The 24,881-nt window shown below is 39.5% G+C and overlaps 1 protein-coding gene across 3 annotated transcripts; it reads right to left on the bottom strand.

The window, feature by feature from the left end:
- Nucleotides 1-471: 471 nt before the first annotated feature.
- On the bottom strand, nucleotides 472-24,661 carry LOC139756151 (uncharacterized). Of its 3 annotated transcripts, none has more exons than XM_071675301.1 (4): nucleotides 24,551-24,661; nucleotides 10,657-10,837; nucleotides 7,151-7,610; nucleotides 472-6,522 (listed from the first exon to the last, which is right to left on the bottom strand). In XM_071675301.1, exons 3-4 carry the CDS (start codon nucleotides 7,606-7,608, stop codon nucleotides 3,945-3,947), a joined length of 3,036 nt encoding a protein of 1,011 aa, XP_071531402.1. In that variant the 5' UTR covers nucleotides 7,609-7,610; nucleotides 10,657-10,837; nucleotides 24,551-24,661; the 3' UTR covers nucleotides 472-3,944. The 3 variants fall into 3 exon arrangements, with proteins under 3 accessions (XP_071531402.1, XP_071531405.1, XP_071531403.1); XM_071675304.1 differs by lacking the exon at nucleotides 24,551-24,661 and adding an exon at nucleotides 24,357-24,501; XM_071675302.1 differs by lacking the exon at nucleotides 24,551-24,661 and adding an exon at nucleotides 19,562-19,585.
- Nucleotides 24,662-24,881: the final 220 nt, after the last annotated feature.

The raw sequence follows: 24,881 nt of genomic DNA on the forward strand, positions 1-24,881 counted from the left end.
AATAGGAAGAATTCCAATGGAGCTGGCATGCTACAGTGGTATGTACAGTATAAAGTAAGTAAACATCATTGTACATAACATTGTTTCATATCTAGTTAAAAGTGTTATATCTGTTCGTGCAATGACATTTATTTCACTTTACATTAGCTTCGGCATATATAGATTTTTTTTTGTATTTTCTGTGTTGCAATGTGTTTATATCTGTATGCTGTGTTTTGTCTTGCATGTTGCCTTTTTGTTTTACTTGATTTCATTTACCCTTCCATATTTCTTATAACCTCCCCTTTGCCTGTGTTTGCTATAACCTAAGGGAGCTTATACTGTTAAGATTATTCTAAAAGATTATCTTAAGGCAAGATTTATTGTGCCAGAACATGTTATGTCTGTTATCTAAAGTGATATCACTGCTTCATTGTGTTTATTTCCTTTTCTAAAACCTTAGGGTAATTATCAACATTTACACAAGCATGCTCTTTCTAGTTTATTTCAGCTTTTTGTTTGCATACATTGCACTATTTGTATACACAGTGGTTATTTGTATGTACTGCAAATGCCAACATTACTTACACCCCATCTTCTTTCCAATTGAAATAAAAGAATGAGGGAGATGTGCTTTATATATATCAACTTCTCCTCATGTATGAAAATGACATTGAGTCTATTTGTTGATGGTACAAAAATTGGATCAAAGTAATATCAAAAGCGAAATGTTTAGAATGTCTCATACAGAGTATACTGACCCTCATATTTAGGGAAAGATTTTATCTATTACAAGATGATAGGAAAGTGGCATTTGTTATTCATACAATAATTTCATCAATATCAAAAGGAAAACAAAGAAATTGCATTTAGAACAAGTGGTGTGCATAGTGAGAGAGTCACAGAGAGTGATTTGGTGAAGAAAGAAGGGGTGGTGAAAGCCCTGCAGAATATGAAATCTGGCAAGATGGTGGGGTTCGATGGTATTGCAGTTGAATTCATTAAGAAAGGGGATGACTGTGTTGTTGATTGGTTGGTAAAGTTATTCAGTGTATGTATGGATCATGGTAAAGTGCCTGAGGATTGGCAGAATGCATGTATAGTGCCATTGTACAAAGGCAAAGGGGATAAAGGTTGTACAATGGGGATACAGGTGCGTTCAAACTATAGAAGCATAAGTTTGTTGAGTATTCCTGGAAAATTGTATGGGAAGGTATTGATTGAGAGGGTGAAGGGATGTACAGAGCATCAGATTGGAGAAGAGCAGTGTAGTTTCAGAAGTGGTAGAGGATGTGTGGATCAGGTGTTTGCTTTGAAGAATGTGTGTGAGAAATACTTAGAAAAACAGATGGATTCATATATGGCATCTATGGATCTACAGAAGGCATATGACAGGGTGAATAGAGATGCTTTGTGGAAGGCCTTAAGAGCATCCGGTGTGGGATTTAAGCTGCTAGAAGCAGAAAAGTTTTTATCAAGGGTGTAAGGCATGTGTACGAGTAAGAAGAGAGGAGAGTGATTGGTTCCCAGTGAAGGTTGGTCTGCAACAGGAGTGTGTGATAACCCCAGTGTTGTTTGATTTGTTTATGGATGGGGTGGTTAGGAAGATTAATGCAAGAGTTTTGGAGAGAGTGTGAGTATGCAGTCTACTGAGGATGAGAGGGCCTGGAAAGTGAGTCAGTTGTTGTTCACTGATGATACAGCACTGGTGACTGATTCCAGTGAGAAACTGCAGAAGTTGGGGACTAAGTTTGGAAAAGTGTGTGAAAGGAGAAAGTTTGAGAGTAAATGTGAATAAGAGCAAGGTTATTAGGTTCAGCAGGGCTGAGGGACAAGTTGGTTGGGATGTGAAGTTTGAATGGAGAAAAATTGGAGGAAATGAAGTGTTTCGGATATCTGGGAGTGGACTTTGCAGGAAATGGAACCATGGAAGTGGAAGTGAGTCACAGGGAGGGGCAGGGGTTGAAGGCTCTGGGAGCGATGAAGTATGTGTGGAAAGAGAATGTTATCTCGGAGAGCAAAAATGGGTATGTTTGAAGGAATAATAGTCCCAACAATATTATATAGTTGCAAGGCATGGGCTATAGATAGGGTTGCACAGAGGAGGGTGGATGTGTTGGAAACGAAATGTCTGAGGACAGTATGTGGTGTGAGATGGTTTGATCGAGTAAGTAATAAAAGCGTAGGAGATATCTGTGGAAACAGAAATAGTGTGGCTGAGAGGGATAAGTTGATGAATGGGTTCCTGGATAAGCCTGGGGTGTGTATGTGTTCAAACAAACACATAGCTTAAAGACATGGCAGATATTTAAATAAAGTTTGATTAATGGTAGAAAGTGGCAGGTAATCACTGATCACCACGTTGCTGTCGAGTTCTCTTCTCTTGCCCAGGTTATTTCTCTATCTTACTTTCTCGTAAGTTGTTGGCATTCATTGCCCAACACACACACATACTCTTTCCATCATGCACATAACAATCGACATGTGACTCACGCCACTCCGTATTCTTAACTTCAAATTTACCGGCAGCAAGCGCTGCGCGATAGTTCAAGAGGTGGGACCCCACCGTATCAACAATTTCTTTCCTCAAGGAGGAAAGATGATATCATGAAGAGAGCTCAGAAGGAAACTTAAGAAATATAATGATGATACTTTATTTCAGTTTAGTTTATACCTTGAACGCAAGGGTACGACCCTGAAGCACAACGATACGACCATTTAGCACAATGGCATGGTTCTCAGGTGTCAACATTGGTACGGGTCAGGTCCACAGACACCTAAGGAGCACTAATAAATTTCTTCATTCCTTCTTCATACTGCACAATCTTTGGCGTAAAGTGAGTATTTAAGATCACGAGGGACGGAAGCTGGCGACAAAATTTCAATTCCTCATAATATTAAATACTGTTGGGGTCAGAACGCTGCCTTGTGCCACCCCCTTCTCTTGTCTGAAATCATGTTAGATGCAGCAATCTTGACAGTAAATGCTATTTAAAAAAAATGAATTGAAAATGAGTAAATGATTCTTAAATTAATGTCATAAAGCTTGTCGAAGATATCGTTTCGCCATGTTATGTCGGAGGCTCTTTCCAAATATAAGAAAACTCCAAGAAAAAATCTTTATTCTAATAAAAGTTTACGAAATGTTATGTTCTAAATTTATCATTCTGTGTTTACAGAATGCATACTTTAATAATGTTGTAACTTCTGTGACTTTGATAATAAGCTTTTTTATTGATCATTCTTTCGACTTAAATTACTTGCTCCTCCCACAATTCACATTTTCTGACTGAGCACCATATAATATGTAATAATTACGCAGTCTTTTATAGTTCTTAATTTTTTGAAGTGATATTGTAAAATTCAATTATTCTTACTCTCACACATTTACTATCTGTACAAGAAATACACGAAGAAATTAGAAAATTTACAAAAAACCCAGCAATGGACATCTACACAAACATAAATTTGGTGGCTTGGACTTTCCAAAGGGTCCAGATAACCTAATGAGTTACCAAGTTTTAAAAACTATAATTCTCCACGAATATCTATAGTGCTTTTTCTGAGCTGGGACCAGTACAGTCTGACCGTCTTAAACTCTAATATACTGAGTCAACCCTAACCAGTACATTGTTTTACAGACGGTCATTTGTTATTACTAGCTATACAATCACATATAATGTGAATTCTTAATCTAATCACATGTTCGTACTTAATTAACAATTCTATCATTTTACCACGAAGAATATTAATGAAAAATAATCTGCATTATTTTACAAATTAACACATTTACATATCACAAGTTCTGTTCAATATCTTTCATGCAAACCTAGCTGCATTTGGCACTTTGCGGAGGTATATTGTTATGTCACTCACTAATAATTTAATATATACATTACCATTCATAGTTCCGGTGAATATGAAGTACACTCAGTCCTCCCAGTCAATGTGTATCACTAAACTGTTCACAAATCTGTTTCTATGAGCACCTTCGAGCGCGGGGACACACTGTGCAACTCGGGATCTTCTATCACTTCTAGAGTTTTTATTTGGATCGCTTCATTTGCTAATCTCCTCTGTTGCTTTGCTTTCAATCTCTCCACCTGTAACTTGAGGAGGCCTGTAATTTTACTGAGCCACTGCCTTCTAGAGTCCTTTGTGGACATTCGGAAGTTATACGTCCGGGTTTTGTTCGATGCTGTTCGTACTTCGAGCTGAAATGAGTATTCGTCTGGTGTCGGTCCGAGGCCTACAGTGTCCATGCGAATGGCGTCCACATAATGGTAACATAAAGGATGCGGCTCCAACAAGAGGACCATAGAGTCTAACAAGACTATGTGTAGGTCCTGTCTGATGACTTGGCCTGTGTAGCGTACCCTAGCGTGCCCCTCCAACAGTGCAGGACCACATTCGTCGAGGTCGAAAGGAGCGCCGCTGATCGTCTCCGTCAAGAGGATGGTGTTGGCGTTCGCCACACATTCTCGGAGGATAGACAACGCCGACTCAAGTACCCTATCTGACTCGTCGTTGGTCTGCAGCCTCACAAGACACTTCATGTACGAGGCAAAATGTTTTATTGGAAATAAACAGTTGTCATTAGTTGTGCCTCTCATCTGGTCATCAAATCTACACCGATCGGCGAAGTAGTTGGAATACAATTCTTTCAGCTTCTCAGAGCAATCAACGAAACACAGAGCAACTTCCTCCTTGTTCCCTGAACTTACTGCCTTCTCCATCAGTGGAAGGAAAATGTCAGAGTGGAACGCGTACAGATGACGCAAGTGGCCAAGCAAGCACACTGGAGGCCTTTTAGATTCCTCATCAAGGAAAGATGCCAGTTTGTCATTTGTATATCGGATATACTCACCTTCCTCGTCTGCCAGAGTTCTTAGTTGATCGTGTTGACTGTCTTGTGTCTCATCTTTCGATTTTGTTCCTTTGTAAAGACTTTCTAGTTCTGGATAGATCGTCCAGACAGACAAGGGCGGCCCAATGTCCACGTTTCTCCACCTAGTCGAGCTGTTCTCACTGTCGGATGCGTAGCCACTGTGCTGCCTCACAGGTGGCTGGTTCTTACTCGAGCTCTTCTTGACGGGTGTACGTCGACCTGACCACGACGCACTGCTCTCCTTCCCTCCTGACCTGAGGTTATCATTGTCCGGATTATCTGCGTCGTTGATATTCACTTCCGAGACGCTTCTGTTCATCCTATCGGTAGACTGCCCTCGACGCACCTTGCTGCGTCTGCCGCTCAGCCTGAGTTCTGGCTCACCCTCGATAAAACTATTTCTCGGGGTCGTTGGCTGAGATTTCTCCTTAAGGACGCCTTTCAGGTCGTTAATCCACAGCTGCTGCATGTTGATATTTTTGGCCTTAAACGTATAGTGGACGACTTGTCCTCGTGGGCCATTCCTGACCTCCAGGTTGAACAACACTCCTCGCTCCTGCTTTCCTAATGCAACTTCGTCCATCCGGAAACTGGTGACGTATCGGTAGTTCCTGCCGTCGGATATAGTGAGCAGGATGAGCGCCTTCAGCACTAGGACGTGGTAGACTCGGCGAGGTAAGACTCCACCCCTTCGAAGCTTGAGGTCACTGTGACGAATCAGGTTCCCGTAGTTACTCAGGTCGAAAGGCGATCCAGTCACGGCTCCGACTAAGAGCTTCGAGTCGGCCTTCTTCAAGGGAACTTTGAGGACGTCAATGGCATTCTGGAGGGCGTTCTTCTCCTCCCTGTTGTTACACTTTTTGTAGAGAGTTTCGAGAGTGAGGACATAGTAGTGAAGTCGTAGTCGAGGCTTCCTCAGCTTCTCTGGCAGCTCAGGCATGTGGCTCTTGAAGTAATCTTTGTGTGCGTGAAGAATGCTGTCCACCGTTGGGATGTTTTCCATAAAGTAGACATAATTCTCGTAGTCTCTTTCGTGCTTTACGATTGCCTCACTCAGCCACTGCAGGTCATGGCTGCTCTTCTCGAACTCAGCGTGTAGTTCGGCGTGCAACTTGATCAGCGCTTTGACCTGCATGAAGAGAAGTGTCAGCTTTTCGCGGATGAACTGTGGTGTCTCTGCACCAGCTAGGCGTTCCCTATCCTCTTCGAGGCTCCGGATAGCCTTCAGGAAGTCTGTATCAGTGTCCATAAAGAACCTCACCTCGGCTTCGATAACCGATGCATTCGACTCCATAGAAGAGTCGCTGGTTCTCGACACTGTATCCACGGCACTGTCGTCGTACAGGCGTTCCTGGACGTTGGCATCCAGACCCATATTTTCGTAATATTCTCCTGACGACTTGCTGTCTGTGTCGTCATTGCTCGTGTATTCCTCGTCTGTGTCCGAGTCGTTTGACGAATCCGGTTCGGACGGCGGGGATTCGGTAGTCGCAGGGGTCGCCTCGGTCCTCTCGCTGTGTCGGTCGGCTGGAACAGCTTTCCTATGGGAGGTGTTGGCCGTGGTGAGCGAGGCGAACATGGCTGTGAATTTCTTACCCATACCTCGACCCCAGGACGATTTAGGCTCCTTATTGAAGGGCACAAGCAGCTCATTACTGCAAAGATCAAACCATCATGTCAGTTCTGAAGTTATTAGAAAAATCTTCTAAAATGAAAGAGTTTATCCAAGTCCTGACACAGAAGGGGTCATTACTGCAAAGATCAAACCATCATGTTATTCATGAAGTTATTAGAAAAATCTTCTAAAATGAAAGAGTTTATCCAAGTCCTGACACAGAAGGGGTCATTACTGCAAAGATCAAACCATCATGTTATTCATGAAGTTATTAGAAAAATCTTCTAAAATGAAAGAGTTTATTCGAGTCCTGACATAGAAGGGGTCATTAAAAAGGAAGTAGCAAGCCTAGGTAAATCTCTATCAAATTTCAACTTCGTCCACAATCTCACGATCTATTATGAAAGCAATAAGTAGGAACATTTTGACATATTCTTACATATCCAAAGAAATAATCGTGACAACGTTTTCGAATAAATTAAGATGCATTTTTTTTTCAAAATAATGTACAAACATAATTCAAAATCTTAATACATTACAGTCAAATTTACTTGACATAAATTTGACTTTTTTCTCAAACCAGCATACATTACAGTCAAGTTCATTTTACGTAATTTTTACATTTGATTTTTTTTTCTTGGTACCAGCATGAAAGCAGTGAGGGGTACCTGTGGTCTGCATGACGATGCTGTATGACTTCGGGTGGAAAGAAGGACAGTAGTTGCTCCACGCCCTCCTGTGAGAGCATCTGGAGCACCACAGCTGCACGGCCGAAGCTGTCACTCCTGCTGATGTAGACGACCCTCAACCGGTTCTCCTCCACGGGCGTGGCAATGATGACGTCACTGGCGCGGTGTTTGAGGACAACCTCGTTGCCTTGAAGGACCTGACACCTCTCCTGTTCCACCCTGACCACCACCTCCCGCAGGGCGTAGAAGTTGTCTACTTCACCGATGTGTTGACGCCGTTCCTCCAGGAACTCTTCGTTCTCTTCGCCCGCCACGTCGCCGTGCACGACAGCCCAGTGGGAGACGTTGGCGACCCTGGCTCGCAGCTCCTGAGGCAGGCGCCGCAGGGGCAGTTTGACTTCGGCCACGCCCAGCAGCACACACGTCACACTGCTCATGCCTGGAAATGACCTTTGTTTATTACCAAACATCCGCCAAATTAGCGAAGTGAACCAATGGTTGCAATAAGATTATCATCCTACTATATCAGACACTTGAGTACGACTTTATTAACCCTTGAATACGACTTTACGACCCTTGAGAATGGCAGTGCAGTCCTTCAATATGACAATTGAAGGATCAAACCATCGTCCTCAAGCGGTTCTATGTTTTCAAAACCTAAAGCAAAGTAATATCAAGCATTCAGATACTCTAAGAATTAGCCCAGATGTGTAAACCTAAGAAAATGCTGCAAAGTGTTCAATTTAGATATAGCTTTGGTCACAAGGCAATCAAGGGACGTGTGGCCTAGTCATGTACCCCAGTCTGTCGTGATATAACAAGTGGTATGGGCGGTTGGACCACCTCTCACGTGCCTAATCTACATTTATAGATAGATATCCTTTATTTGTTTACCGTCCATATATAAACCCATCCCAAAAATTATCATCATCAGTTACTTTTATTATGATTATCATTATTATTGTCTACACTCTTTAGTTTATCCTACGCTGTATAATTTTTTTTTTCAATTTCTATATTTCCTGGTTTATTGTTTCTCCATCTCTTGTATATTTTCTAATCTTCTAAAGCAACTCTCGTCCTTTTGATATTCTATTTTCATAGTCAAGAAATTTGCAGATATCTAAAACAAGAAACGGGATTCTTTTGGTTCTTGAAAAGAATTACCTGCAGTGGTTTGTGGACCAAAATGTTACATAAATTTTCTTGCGTACGCACCACGCAACTGGACGTGAAGGAATAAGGCCCCAGACAGAACAAGACTAACAAATAAAGAACTATTTCTTGGGTTAAGAGAGAGAGAGAAAAAAAAAACGTTGAAACAGTTCAACGTATGTTTTTATACGCCGACATATCTAGCCTATATCTTAGACGATATTTAAATGTTTTAGCGTACAGTCCCTGTGACCATGACTTGTTGCAATTAGTCATATCAACGACAGGCTATTTCTATAAGTTCGACTCAAATGTCAAGTGCTGAATTTTCTGAATGCTAGGGAAATCTTAAATTCACAGATACTGTACACCGCCTGCTGAAAATAATAAAAAGAAAGGCTGTTACTGAGTTTGGCAAATGCTAATAAACAGATTCATATAAGAACATAAGACCATCCAAGAAGTGAGGGCAATGCAAGAGGCGTAGCTATTGGCCCATGTTAGGCAGGTCGTGAGTCTGTCCACCCTACAACCAATAGCCTTGAACCCATAAACACATCATCCAACCTTCGTTTAAAGCTACCTGAAGACATAGCTTCCACTACTGTACTTGGCAGCTGGTTCCATAACTCTACTGCCCTATTACCGAACCAATATTTACCCACATCCGACCTGAATCTTATTTTTTTTCTATCATAAATCCATTATTTCTAGTCCTATCCGGGGGCGCCATTCTAAGAACTTTATTCATGCTACCTTTATTAGTGCTATTCATACATTTAACAAAACTTCTGTCAAATTCCCTCTAGCCCTCCTCATCTTAAATGAGTGTAAATTCAGTCTGTAAGCGTGAATATGAAAAAATATGATCCAAAATGAACAATTAAAGAGCTCTCTTCCAGTTGCTACGACAGACATCGAAATACAAGTTCAAGGCTTCGTAAAACTTTGAAGCAGTCAAAAGTTTCAGCGAGATAACAGAGCCTAGCCTGGCGACCTGGTGGCTTTCACACCGCAATTGATTTGATTTGCTGGGTTTTACTGCCATTGACTTATGAGGAAGGTCATTAGGCCTGTTCACGCCGCAAATACCACACAAATCCGGACATGACTGTGACGTAAGGTGCCTGACGTAAGCTAAAGGAACAACGCATGACTGAGTTGGCTGCGTCACCAGTGAATGAAAAGATGATCTAACGTCAGATTTTACTATTATTCAAAGATAATGTCCGGGGATTTATTAAGGTAGCAATGGCTGGCCACTTGTTTATTCATGCAAGTTCTCTCTCTCTCTCTCTCTCTCTCTCTCTCTCTCTCTCTCTCTCTCTCTCTCTCTCTCTCTCTCTCTCTCTCTCTCTCTCTCTCTCTCTATCTTTTTACATTTCTAGTCGACTACAATAAGATTTCGTGGGATATATGAACTGGACACTAACCATATCTGCAGTATAGTCCTATTTTTCTACATCTATACACACTTTATATGGAAAGCGACAGGTTATCGAACAACGGAAGTATTGCATACAGCCCCTAAATGTGACAGTCAACGAGTTCTTTGACTATATATGTAGGAAATAATTTCACGAGGTTAGCTTATTTTACCTGACAGGAGGAGACAACAAACATCTTTTATTTTCATAAATTCCTGAACTCCCAAAGGAACAAAAAGCATTTGACTACATTTCTTGCAATATAATTTCATTCAGTTACTTTGTATTACATGTTTTTCATAAGTTTTTGCAAACATTTCGGTGACAACATTTTGGCCAGTACACTTGAAAGGCACCGCAGTTAATCATCCATCCACACAATCAGGTTGTTAACTGTGTAGGTTTGCCTTACAAAATGAAAAGCAGAGTGTATGCAGCTGCCCTAAGTTGCCTTAATCTCTTGAGCTGAATGTTACAGTTCAAAAGGGTCGCAAGTTTTGCATCATATTACTGTGATAATTTCTGACCATGTCTGCCATTCGACCTCTACTTTGTTCATTTTCTTCCCTATTCATATCTATTAAAAAATTCATCACTATTTCTTTGCTGTTCTTCCCTATTTATCCTTTACTATACGTACTGACCTCTTAACTTCGTTATAAAAGCTGTTGCAACGCTCCAGACATAAAAATCATGGAATTTTACATAACAATATTCTCTTTTATATATATATACTGTTCCCTGATGTGCTGAAGCAAAGGGTCTTACTCAATCTCCGTGTTGTTTTGGTCCAGTCTGTTTCAAGTGTAGTCCTTTCTTAGAAACACAGCAAATATCTGAATGAGAATCATACTTTATATATTGAGTAGAAAAAGTTTGGATTTGGAGAATAACCAAACATACCTGTGGATCCTTGTTGATAATCTAGCTCTCTCGTAATTGATGACGCACTGATGACGCCAGTGATGTAATGATGACACCACTGATGACGCCAGTGATGTAGTGATGACACCACTGATGACGTAGATGAGACGTAAGCCTCACTCAAGGCACGGGTTGCATGCCGGTAACCGCCATGGTCACACTGTGTAAAAAATTAAGAGAATTCCGTTAAGCCGGTGCTGGCGAGCGCCCATCTGGGCTGTTTCTATACCCGGAGGCAGGTTGCTTGGCGGTGTATTTCTGTCGCTTGGAGGTGAAACTGGTCTCTGGCTATATCTATGCTCTGTATACGTGTGAATAGCTAGCAGAGTGGTTTAGAGTATTATACTTCTGATTATTTTTCTAACCTAACGTAACCTAGTCATGTCTGACTTTGCTCTATCAAGTAGAACAGTCAGACGTGTATTTGCACATGGAAAAATAAGAATAAGGAAAAAAAGTATTAGGTATGATGCACCTATAGAAATATCACCTCTATATGATTTTTTTTTTTGACAGACAAATAAAATGGATAATTATATGACAATGATGAAGTATTTTGGATTTCTGTCACTTGGGAAACGTGTCGTTGTGATGGTACTGACAGTGGATAGGCTATTGGTAATTGTACACCCTGCCTAGAAATGATCATGTACTTAGCACCATTGTTTATATGTAAACAAATTAGTGTAATAGATTATCTGAGGCTCTTAGTCTCGTCATTCACATGCTCTAAATTTGTTTTGACACTGCGGCCAAACATTAGCTTTGTCCACAAGCTTGCAAGACGCTATTCTCAAGTACTGTGGTGCGAATGATTAACTTATAAAATAAAAGATACATCCAATTTAACTATCATACGTCATGTATGCATGACACTCATATAACTGTTTTGATCCCTATTTTTGTTAATCTTTAGCTTTTCCACCTAACGCCACCTTACATTGCCGGAATTTTTCTATTGTTTGTCACTCATAAGTCTGTCTGTGAACACAATCTTGTTTGCACGATAACTCAAGAATAATACACGATATATACTTCACGTGTGCACCAGGCGTAGGTATCCCCTGTGAAGGTGATCAATTGAGGGACTTTTTTGACATATTCTTGTAAAAATATTCGCAACGATTAGAGAAAATTCATAGTTTGTAAGTTTTACAGCTGAGGAGTTTTAAACCATGGAACGTTATTTTTCCCTTCTTTTCTTTTTACTATCATGTATTAAGCAAATGCAGATATCATGGCAGAGAAATATCTCTCCTTTGATCTCTTCTCTTCAAGCAACAGTAAAAAGTACACCAACTCCTTAGTAAATATACTGTTATGTGACTAAATATACTTACAGTGGAGCGATGTTGAGCGATAAGAGAGAGGAGAGAGATTATCTGGTCAGTATGGCACATTTTGGTTTCGTTATCTTAGTTCTGCATGCGAATTTTTATTGGTTTATTGAGCAGGGAAAACAGGCAATCAGAATGTTATTGTGTGTTCTGGCAACTACGTCCTCGGAGGCGTGTTACCGGACTCGACCTGCTTGTGGTTACGCCAAGAGTGACAAGATACCTTTGCGAGGTGTATTATGATAGGCTTTTAAGGTAATCGAGAAACTTTTGTCTCCAAAGGAACTCATGGCTTCCATACTTCTGATTGTAGCACTGGGGTTGTGATATTGACATGATAAACAACCCTTCCAATGAAAAATGTACTCAGAGTACTAAGATATGATTATTCCTGGGGTTTTGTGCTTCTAATAATGCCTTTATCTTCTGTCAGCATCTCGTTATATGATACAGGTGGCAGCTGAGAAGAATAGTCATAGTTATCAATTAAGTCGTGTGCTTGAGAGCACCAGCTCTGCCATCTTGGCTAATTCTTTCCGTAGGAACTAGTAGGTCTGTAACTCTCTCTCTCTCTCTCTCTCTCTCTCTCTCTCTCTCTCTCTCTCTCTCTCTCTCTCTCTCTCTCTCTATACATAGCGCAGACCCACAACTGCACGTGACCCTTAAAAAAAGGGGCCCCCGTTGTTACATAACCTTCACCTGGGTTACGGCCGTTTATTTCCCTGTTCTTTTGTGCGAATTGCTGTGTGCTGCTGTTTCTTTGTCTCTTACTGAAACAACTATTGATGCCTCTGTAGCAATACAACATCAACACTAGGCATTTTCAAAGTTAGTTGTCAGTTTATGTAATGCGTTAGAAAAAGTTACCCTGAACCTTTTCCGACTTGTGAGCGCTTGTCGTTGTTAATGACAGCGTTGTGCCAAAACCAACAGCCTATGGATGTTTTTAAGTCGTTAAGGTGGGTTATTTTCGAGTGAATGTTACGTAATTCTTTTTGCAGACAAGTTTACGGCGTCATAATGAAGGGATACTTATGTAAAATAGACTTGGATACTTAGTAGCAATTGAGTTTTTCGACCTAATATATGATCAGTCAGTTTTCCAATTTCTTGAATGAACTGAATTGGAATTATATAATTTTCTAATGAGATCAGTTGATATGGGTGAATAAATTTTCGTAATAACATGACACTTAAACTGACTTGCTGAAGCATCGGTTGCTTTCATCACAACCTCAAGATGGGCAAGGAGCTGCTAAAGTTATGCACATCCAATTTGCACTTCTTAATAAGCAATTAACCAAGATGTTTCCTTCATGATGATTAATCTATTTCGTACTGATATACGAGGATAACGATAAAGATGAACATACAACCATCAACAGAAAAGTAGTCACCTACGTGACTTATCACACTAAACAACAAAAAACAGAATGAATGGAAAAATTACAGTCAAAGTACGCAGCTTTGATATATCTGCCAAATCTTTATTCTTTCCTGAACAACTGATTCACAGAGATACAGCCATATCTAATGAGTCGACAGATAAGTGCGACCAATCAGTAACCTAAGTTAATGCAAAGTTTGTAATGGTGGATCTGGGAGCCATGCAGGTGTGGGAGAGTGAGGAAGAACTCTTAAAATTCTGTACCAGTCAAACTAGTTAAGTATCGCCAGGTGTCAGGAAATCGTGGGAAGTCAGTCCTCAGGTGCAGTGTACCCAGCGTCACAGTATGAGACTGTATGCCACCTGAGATTGTCTTCCATCTATTTGTATTATTCAAAAAGACTGAATATAGTACAGAGTTCATTTTCAGCTAGGCTACTTGAAATGTTCTAACCTGTTCTAACTTTGATAATAATGATAATAATAATGATATTAATAATAATAATAATAATAATGATAATAATAATAATAATAATAATAATAATAAAGATAACGATAATAATGATAATGACAATAATAATAATGATGATAATAATAATAATAATAATAATAATAATAATAATAATAATTTATGGGTCACGTAGATTACGTGAAATTTGTTTTTTGCACTTTCACCAATAGTATAGAATATTTATCTAGATATCTCATTCCGATAGTTATCATGGATACTTATTGCATACCTAAACATACCTAAACAGATACAAGGGATATAACCATTTCAGTCTTTAAACATTAAGGAGCCGGGATTATGTTTATTAAGTTCCATCCTAATACATATTTCGATGATAATCTTTTTCCGGATGGTATCATTTGATAATCATGGTTCAATGGATGTGTTGAATCTTTCGGAATTAATTTACATCTTCGAATAGAATACTTTAAGTACAGTTCAGACAATGACGTGATATTCCTAACCTCAAGTTTTACACAATTATTGATTGCTTTGGCCATGCACTAACCTTTGAGTTTAATAGTGTTCATTTTGTACCTTGCCTAAGGATATCCGTTTTTACTGATTAAATGACAACAAATAACTATAGCTGTTCTATTGTAACAATTCAATAACCTTACCTAACCTAATCTTGTTACAGTATGTTAACCTAGCTGGTGCGTTATCAAGTCGTCTCATTATATATAGATATAACTGAAAGCCGGCAAGGCAGCAGGTTTGGATGGCATTGCAGTGGAATTTATTAAGAAAGGGGGTGACTGTATTGTTGACTGGTTGGTAAGGTTATTTAATGTATGTATGACTCATGGTGAGGTGCCTGAGGATTGGCGGAATGCGTGCATAGTGCCATTGTACAAAGGCAAAGGGGATAAGAGTGAGTGCTCAAATTACAGAGGTATAAGTTTGTTGAGTATTCCTGGTAAATTATATGGAAGGGTATTGATTGAGAGGGTGAAGGCATGTACAGAGCATCAGATTGGGGAAGAGCAGTGCGGTTTCAGAAGTGGTAGAGGATGTGTGGATCAGGTGTTTGCTTTGAAGAATGTATGTGAGAAATACTTAGAAAAGCAAATGGATTTGTATGTAGCATTTATGGATCTGGAGAAGGCATATGATAGAGTTGATAGAGATGCTCTGTGGAAGGTATTAAGAATATATGGTGTGGGAGGCAAGTTGTTAGAAGCAGTGAAAAGTTTTTATCGAGGATGTAAGGCATGTGTACGTGTAGGAAGAGAGGAAAGTGATTGGTTCTCAGTGAATGTAGGTTTGCGGCAGGGGTGTGTGATGTCTCCATGGTTGTTTAATTTGTTTATGGATGGGGTTGTAAGGGAGGTAAATGCAAGAGTCCTGGAAAGAGGGGCAAGTATGAAGTCTGTTGGGGATGAGAGAGCTTGGGAAGTGAGTCAGTTGTTGTTCGCTGATGATACAGCGCTGGTGGCTGATTCATGTGAGAAACTGCAGAAGCTGGTGACTGAGTTTGGTAAAGTGTGTGGAAGAAGAAAGTTGAGAGTAAATGTGAATAAGAGCAAGGTTATTAGGTACAGTAGGGGTGAGGGTCAAGTCAATTGGGAGGTGAGTTTGAATGGAGAAAAACTGGAGGAAGTGAAGTGTTTTAGATATCTGGGAGTGGATCTGTCAGCGGATGGAACCATGGAAGCGGAAGTGGATCATAGGGTGGGGGAGGGGGCGAAAATTTTGGGAGCCTTGAAAAATGTGTGGAAGTCGAGAACATTATCTCGGAAAGCAAAAATGGGTATGTTTGAGGGAATAGTGGTTCCAACAATGTTGTATGGTTGCGAGGCGTGGGCTATGGATAGAGATGTGCGCAGGAGGATGGATGTGCTAGAAATGAGATGTTTGAGGACAATGTGTGGTGTGAGGTGGTTTGATCGAGTAAGTAACGTAAGGGTAAGAGAGAGGTGTGGAAATAAAAAGAGCGTGGTTGAGAGAGCAGAAGAGGGTGTTTTGAAATGGTTTGGGCACATGGAGAGAATGAGTGAGGAGAGATTGACCAAGAGGATATATGTGTCGGAGGTGGAGGGAACGAGGAGAAGAGGGAGACCAAATTGGAGGTGGAAAGATGGAGTGAAAAAGATTTTGTGTGATCGGGGCCTGAACATGCAGGAGGGTGAAAGGAGGGCAAGAAATAGAGTGAATTGGAGTCATGTGGTATACAGGGGTTGACGTGCTGTCAGTGGATTGAAGCAAGGCATGTGAAGCGTCTGGGGTAAACCATGGAAAGCTGTGTAGGTATGTATATTTGCGTGTGTGGACGTGTGTATGTACATGTGTATGGGGGGGGGTTGGGCCATTTCTTTCGTCTGTTTCCTTGCGCTACCTCGCAAACGCGGGAGACAGCGACAAAGTATAAAAAAAAAAAAAAAAAAAAAAAAAAAACTGTAGGGTTAAGTCCCCAACCCACCGTAACTTATACTTAGGCTGTTCTTTTACATCATTTGTAGCTAATCAGTTCTAAACTAACTTTACCTAACCTAACCTCATCTAGCCTACTATGATCTATGTAACCTAACCTAATCTAGCTTGTTACAATCTAACTTAACCTAATCTAGCCTATTACAACTAGCTAACCTAACCTAATCTAGCCTATTTTATTTTAATCTACCTAACCTAATCTAGCCTATTACAATTACCTAACTTAACCTAACCTAATCTAGCCAATTACAATCTACCTAACCTAACTTAATGTAGCCTATTACAATCTAACCTAACCCAAAGTAATCTAGCCTGATATATGCTTTAATTGTTCTCTTACATCAGTTGTAAAGCTAACCGCTCTAAACCAACTTTACCTAGCCTTACCCGATCTAGCCTTATCCAATCTATACTATAAGCTGTTCGCTTACATCATTTGTAAAGCTAACCAGTTCTAAACCAACTTTACCTAACCTAACCTACTGTAGCCAAATCCAATCTATACTTTAGGCTGTTCTCTTAAATCAGTTGTAAAGCTAACCATTCTAACCCAACTTTACCTAACACAATCTAGCCTAATCCAACCTAGCCGAACCTATCTTTGTCCTCTCTCACTGTAAACAAATTCAAATTGAAAATCTTCTGAAACCAGATGTACTGCATGTTTGGAGTATGCAAATTACCATATTGCAAATCCAATTTCAGAAGGGGCATGATGAGAACTACTACAGTGGGGGACACAGAAGGCCTTGGAAGCGCAGGAGGCCGAATTATTATTTTTATTATTATCATTATTATTATTATTATTATTATTATTATTATTATTGTTATCATTATTACTATATATTATCATAATCATTATTATTATCATTATACAAGCCCAGGATTCCTGGGAACCCTTGCAACTTCTGTTTGTTTTTATGGACAGTATGAACTTCCTTGAACAAGGAATTTCATTAACAGTGACCTAACCTCGCTAAAGATGACTTTTCACTCGTGGTCTAACATCTAGCAAACCGAGTCTGTTAAAACACCTTGAGGTAATATAGGACAAGGTTAGAACAGTCCCGCTTAAAGGATAGGCTGTCCCAGCGCTTATTTGCATTTAGGAGGAAAAAAATTGTGTTTATAGACAAGCGAAACATGCGCAAGCTCAGGCAAAAGTTCGAAAGCACACAAAGTGTTCTGGGATGGATGTCATCTGGTCCATAAACCTTGCCTATGCCCAGTGAAAGAAGAGCTTTTCGAAAAATTTGAAGATATTACAGGGAGGGGAGGGTTGGGGGGAGCAAGAGCATTAGCCAAATGAGCATCTGGAGGTGTGAGAAAAATTCATCAAAAATGAAGTGAGAGAAAAGAAAACCAAAATAAGTTTCATTGTCAACGAGAGACAAATATAGTACCGTCAGTAAGGAAACGTAAAGGAAAAGTGTTTCAGCGGGGTTTTAAGAGATGCCTCTCGCCAAACTTACTGGTGGATGAAGAGAAAAGGTTGTAGCAATTTCTTTTAGAAAATCAACGCTTCGCTTCACGAACAACGTACTTGCATTATTACAGGGAGTTGGAAGAAGAAAAACTTTACCAAGCCTGATATGCAAAGTAGCTTTAGCGAATGGCCTCAGAACAGTCATAGTTCAACCATGGACTGGAAGAAAAGGAATTCTTAGAGTAAAAGGGGGGATATGTGCCTCCTCCGGCACCGGTAATTGTTGCTTTAAGTTTGATATAGGCTTCATATTCTCAGTCGCCTGCCTCCCAGTCAGTCTTTACACGTTCCTCATCCATACTTTATGTTTAATACAACTTTCTCCAGTGTATTCCCTCTTCTCTCAAGCGAGCACTTGAATCCTTCAATCACTCTTATTCTTGGAAGTCCTGCTGGACGTCATCCTTCAGGGGTCCAGTTCAAATACTTCTTGGAATATCCCGTGTCTCCCATTCTTCATATAATAGCCACACCACCATGATGTTCTCAATTACTTCTGTCACATATGCACCATCCAAATCCTCTTATCTTGGTGTTTCTCATCTTGTCCATTCTTGTAACATTTCTGGTTGTGTGATCTTTTGGTTGTGAGTGACCATCCCTTTGATCCCTGTATTGAAATATTGTTTTGCACTTCAATGGTACATTTCTATAAGTATTGGCTATATAACATACTGAAGTTTGCACTATGTTAAAAAGTTTTGTTTATATCCATTTTCTGTTGATTTTCAATAGATATTGCTGTCAATAATTTAGAATTACTGTAACTGATGGTCTTAAGAATATATATATATATATATATATATATATATATATATATATATATATATATATATATATATATATATTTATATATATATATATATATATATATATATATATATATATATATATATATATATATATATAAATTAACATTCGTTCTTCATATACTTATAGTATACCTAGGTAGTTGTCTTATTACTTCATATTTCTTCATCGCATTGTAAGAAACTTAAAGCATACCTAGTAATCAATCTTATTAGTAAAATACTCATAGTATACCTAGTAATCAACCTATTACTTCATGATTATTATATAGCTTAATAGTAATAGTAATTAATCTTATCACTTCGTGTTTATTCATAGCCCAGTATACTTAATTGTAATTAATCTTATTACTTCGTATTTTATTCATAGCCTTAGTAACTTAGCAGTTAATAATATTACTTCTTAGTTACTTAGTTGTAATTAATCTTATTACTCCTTCGTATTTATTCATAGCCTAGTAACTTAGTAGTTAATAATATTACTTCTAATTTATTCTTTCCCTGAGGAAATTCATAGCCTAGTAAATACTTAGCAGTTGATAATATTACTTCCTATTTATTCCTACCCTAAGGAAATTCATAGCCGAGTAAATATTACTTCTTCTTTATCCTTACCCTAAGGAAATTCATAGTAACCTAATCTTGTTACTTCATATTCATTCATAGCCTATTAAGAAACTTAGAGTATAAGCGTATTTCTTCAACCCTATTAATATTTCTTCATATTATTTCGTTATGCCAATATATTACGTGTTCAACTCGTGTCACTGATATAGATGTGAAGTTCATATGAATATAACTAAAATAGTGAATGATGGATATACGTTTATAGATTTTATGGGGACTATTGAAAATCCTAATACCTGGTTACTAATGAAATATCTGTTGAAATGTGGCAAAATTAACAAAGCAGTAGCTGACCTGACGTCTTTTGCCGAGTAGAGGGACGGATCACTTTATCATTCTGGTCAACCTTTCATGTTTTTCAGATCAACTGTTCCTTGCTTCCTCACCTGTGATGAAGTTTGGCTTTCTATATATTGTCTCGTTCATCTTGACTCACTACCTTTGAAAATGGTTCGAAATTCAGTCGAAAGCTTGGAGCCACTGTGTTTATATTTCCAGCTAATCTACTCGTTTTCAGGAGACTTCACACTTACACTTTAGTACTTTTTCATCTCTCCTTTGGCCTTGATTACCGTCTGCAGACGTCTGGATATGGGATTGGCAAGGTTTCTGAAGTATTCTAGGTCCATGTTTCGGGTCAATAGAATTTTGATCTCCAGAATAAGGCGAGGTACTGATGAGGTGTTGCAGAAAACAGCCGTCTGATCTTGCGTTCTGGGCACTTCTGCACCCAGAAATCTAGCGTGTACCCACATTCTCTTGCTTCTAAGCGAGAAAAATTAAACTTTCTTCTTAGAAAGCTAAAAGCCAACAACCTGGAAGCGTAGATGTAAGAAATTCAGCGTCCAGAAGAGAAATTCCTAAAACGAAGTGGCACCTAGGAAGAGTAAAGAAAGAACATTCTTTCTTTCCAAGAGATAGTCTGAGGAACATTGAGGCGGGTTGCTGATGCTTACACCAATAGAAATGCTAGTCTCAGCAGCCAGATGCTGGATGATTTCACCCTGAGAGCGTCATACGCTTGTGCCTACAATAATCTTTGAACATGTATCGCCTCTGAAGAAATATGGGGGCGGACAAGATTTTTTGCAGATACTGTATATATATTATATATATATATATATATATATATATATATATATATATATATATATATATATAAATATATATATATACCCTCTTCTGCTCTCTCGACCACGCTCTTTTTATTTCCACACATCTCTCTTACCCTTACGTTACTTACTCGATCAAACCACCTCACACCACACATTGTCCTCAAACATCTCATTTCCAGCACATCCATCCTCCTGCGCACATCTCTATCCATAGCCCACGCCTCGCAACCATACAGCATTGTTGGAACCACTATTCCCTCAAACATACCCATTTTTGATTTCCGAGATAATGTTCTCGACTTCCACACATTTTTCAAGGCTCCCAAAATTTTCGCCCCCTCCCCCACCCTATGATCCACTTCCGCTTCCATGGTTCCATCCGCTGACAGATCCACTCCCAGATATCTAAAACACTTCACTTCCTCCAGTTTTTCTCCATTCAAACTCACCTCCCAATTGACTTGACCCTCACCCCTACTGTACCTAATAACCTTGCTCTTATTCACATTTACTCTCAACTTTCTTCTTCCACACACTTTACCAAACTCAGTCACCAGCTTCTGCAGTTTCTCACATGAATCAGCCACCAGCGCTGTATCATCAGCGAACAACAATTGACTCACTTCCCAAGCTCTCTCATCCCCAACAGACTTCATACTTGCCCCTCTTTCCAGGACTCTTGCATTTACCTCCTTTACAACCCCATCCATAAACAAATTAAACAACCATGGAGACATCACACACCCCTGCCGCAAACCTACATTCACTGAGAACCAATCACTTTCCTCTCTTCCTACACGTACACATGCCTTACATCCTCGATAAAAACTTTTCACTGCTTCTAACAACTTGCCTCCCACACCATATATTCTTAATACCTTCCACAGAGCATCTCTATCAACTCTATCATATGCCTTCTCCAGATCCATAAATGCTACATACAAATCCATTTGCTTTTCTAAGTATTTCTCACATACATTCTTCAAAGCAAACACCTGATCCACACATCCTCTACCACTTCTGAAACCGCACTGCTCTTCCCCAATCTGATGCTCTGTACATGCCTTCACCCTCTCAATCAATACCCTCCCATATAATTTACCAGGAATACTCAACAAACTTATACCTCTGTAATTTGAGCACTCACTCTTATCCCCTTTGCCTTTGTACAATGGCACTATGCACGCATTCCGCCAATCCTCAGGCACCTCACCATGAGTCATACATACATTAAATAACCTTACCAACCAGTCAACAATACAGTCACCCCCTTTCTTAATAAATTCCACTGCAATACCATCCAAACCTGCTGCCTTGCCGGCTTTCATCTTCCGCAAAGCTTTTACTACCTCTTCTCTGTTTATCAAATCATTTTCCCTAACCCTCTCACTTTGCACACCACCTCGACCAAAACACCCTATATCTGCCACTCTGTCATCAGACACATTCAACAAACCTTCAAAATACTCATTCCATCTCCTTCTCACATCACCGCTACTTGTTATCACCTCCCCATTTACGCCCTTCACTGAAGTTCCCATTTGCTCCCTTGTCTTACGCACCCTATTTACCTCCTTCCAGAACATCTTTTTATTCTCCCTAAAATTTACTGATAGTCTCTCACCCCAACTCTCATTTGCCCTTTTTTTCACCTCTTGCACCTTTCTCTTGACCTCCTGTCTCTTTCTTTTATACTTCTCCCACTCAATTGCATTTTTTCCCTGCAAAAATCGTCCAAATGCCTCTCTCTTCTCTTTCACTAATACTCTTACTTCTTCATCCCACCACTCACTACCCTTTCTAAACAGCCCACCTCCCACTCTTCTCATGCCACAAGCATCTTTTGCGCAATCCATCACTGATTCCCTAAATACATCCCATTCCTCCCCGACTCCCCTTACTTCCATTGTTCTCACCTTTTTCCATTCTGTACACAGTCTCTCCTGGTACTTCCCCACACAGGTCTCCTTCCCAAGCTCACTTACTCTCACCACCTTCTTCACCCCAACATTCACTCCTCTTTTCTGAAAACCCATACTAATCTTCACCTTAGCCTCCACAAGATAATGATCAGACATCCCTCCAGTTGCACCTCTCAGCACATTAACATCCAAAAGTCTCTCTTTCGCACGCCTGTCAATTAACACGTAATCCAATAACGCTCTCTGGCCATCTCTCCTACTTACATAAGTATACTTATGTATATCTCGCTTTTTAAACCAGGTATTCCCAATCATCAGTCCTTTTTCAGCACATAAATCTACAAGCTCTTCACCATTTCCATTTACAACACTGAACACCCCATGCATACCAATTATTCCCTCAACTGCCACATTACTCACCTTTGCATTCAAATCACCCATCACTATAACCCGGTCTCGTGCATCAAAACCGCTAACACACTCATTTAGCTGCTCCCAAAACACTTGCCTCTCATGATCTTTCTTCTCATGCCCAGGTGCATATGCACCAATAATCACCCACCTCTCTCCATCAACTTTCAATTTTACCCATATTAATCGAGAATTTACTTTCTTACATTCTATCACATACTCCCACAACTCCTGTTTCAGGAGTATTGCTACTCCTTCCCTTGCTCTTGTCCTCTCACTAACCCCTGACTTCACTCCCCAGACATTTCCAAACCACTCTTCCCCTTTACCCTTGAGCTTCGTTTCACTCAGAGCCAAAACATCCAGGTTCCTTTCCTCAAACATACTACCTATCTCTCCTTTTTTCACATCTTGGTTACATCCACACACATTTAGGCACCCCACTCTGAGCCTTCGAGGAGGATGATCACTCCCCGCGTGACTCCTTCTTCTGTTTCCCATTTTAGAAAGTTAATACAAGGAGGGGAGGATTTCCGGCCCCCCGCTCCCGTCCCCTCTAGTCGCTTTCTACGACACGCGAGGAATACGTGGGAAGTATTCTTTCACCCCTATCCCCAGGGATAATATACATATATATATACATACACACACACACACACACACACACATATGCACATACACACACACACACACACATACATATATATACATATGAAAAATGTAAGAACAATTTCATATAATTTTTTTTTTACTTTGGAGGCTCCAGTCACTGACAAACGGACAAATCAAGGCTGGGCTATAATTGAAATATAGTGAAGATTATGAAAGGAATTAAAGAGAGAACAAGGAAAAATATTTTCGAATTTTGGAAGAAATGAAAAACCTGCCTTTTAAAATGTGCCAGATCATAGTCATTGGAAAAGACACGAGGAGGTAGAGAGTTCCAAAGCTTCGATTCGCACGGAAAGAAACAGTTATCAAAATGGCCCACCCTTGAGTTGCCACTACTACCACCATGTGATTTCCAGCGCCTCTGATATGAAGAACAAATCTAATGTTTACAGTGAAAATGATGACTTTATATTCATGGTAGCAATGATGATATGGTCCTATGGAAGCCGTAAATAAAAAGTGAATATATAAGTTCATGACAAATACTATAAATAAACAAAGCGTGTCTCGTTTATATTTATGATAATAATAATGATGATGATAATGATAATGATGATAATAATAATATTAATGATAATAATAATAATAATAATAATGATAATAATAATAATGATAATAATAATAATAATAATTATAATAGTAATAATTTTTACAATTATTATTATCATTATTATTATTATTATCATTATTATTATTATTATTATTATTATTATTATTGCGTCACATTATTTAGACATTTGAAGTTCATGGACAAGAATCCTTACGCAGGTCAACAATAACCACCCCCTCACTGAGCCAATGACAATATATTAAGTAGGTTTATGCCCCACATCGTCATTATCAGTCAACGTGACCTCCATATACTTCTCCACTTCACCCCCATTGGCTCGATATACACATATATCCTACAGCTCTTTGCACAACTAGGATGCTACAGTAATCCCCATGTCTCCATTGTACAGAGTTTACCTTACATAACCAGTGAAAGCGTTAATGAGATGGTAAAATTACGCGAATGATTAAACCGAAGTAAATGTTTCCCGATGATTTTTCTTCGCAAATAGTACGTGAAATATGGGTCGCCAGCCACTCTAATTGCACTTATTCGAACTTTCCCAAGACCTTGTGTCTTCACAGGGATACTACAGTCCTTCGTAACGTACCTTTTCAGTGGTAATTTCTTAAAAATAAAGTCTATGGACGTTGAGTTATCCTGACCAGCACCATGGTATGTAACAGAACTGCGTTGTCGTGGTAATCGCCTTCTATCGGTGCCTGATGCCATAATTGGGTGGAAATTCCCCAGTCATTCGTTTGTTACCTTGTGCAATATCCGGATGAAGAACATTCCGCTATGTAGTAGTGATACCAGATGGCCTTTCAGGAGATGAATTTGAAATTCTCTTTTCTTTTAGATGGAAATACCACTGTATATGATAGGCATCTTAGGATTTTCATTATGAATCATTGGATTTCAGTTGACGTTAGTAGATC

The sequence above is a fragment of the Panulirus ornatus genome, chromosome 20 (genome assembly GCF_036320965.1).
Source record: "Panulirus ornatus isolate Po-2019 chromosome 20, ASM3632096v1, whole genome shotgun sequence".
Lineage (NCBI taxonomy): Eukaryota > Metazoa > Arthropoda > Malacostraca > Decapoda > Palinuridae > Panulirus > Panulirus ornatus.

Excerpts from the sequence above, each read along its gene's own strand:
- LOC139756151 (XM_071675301.1), bottom strand. The coding sequence starts at position 7,608 with ATGAGCAGTGTGACGTGTGTGCTGCTGGGCGTGGCCGAAGTCAAACTG. Across the intron at positions 6,523-7,150 it reads CATCGTCATGCAGACCACAG|TAATGAGCTGCTTGTGCCCT; the intron begins GTACCCCTCACT and ends TGATCTTTGCAG.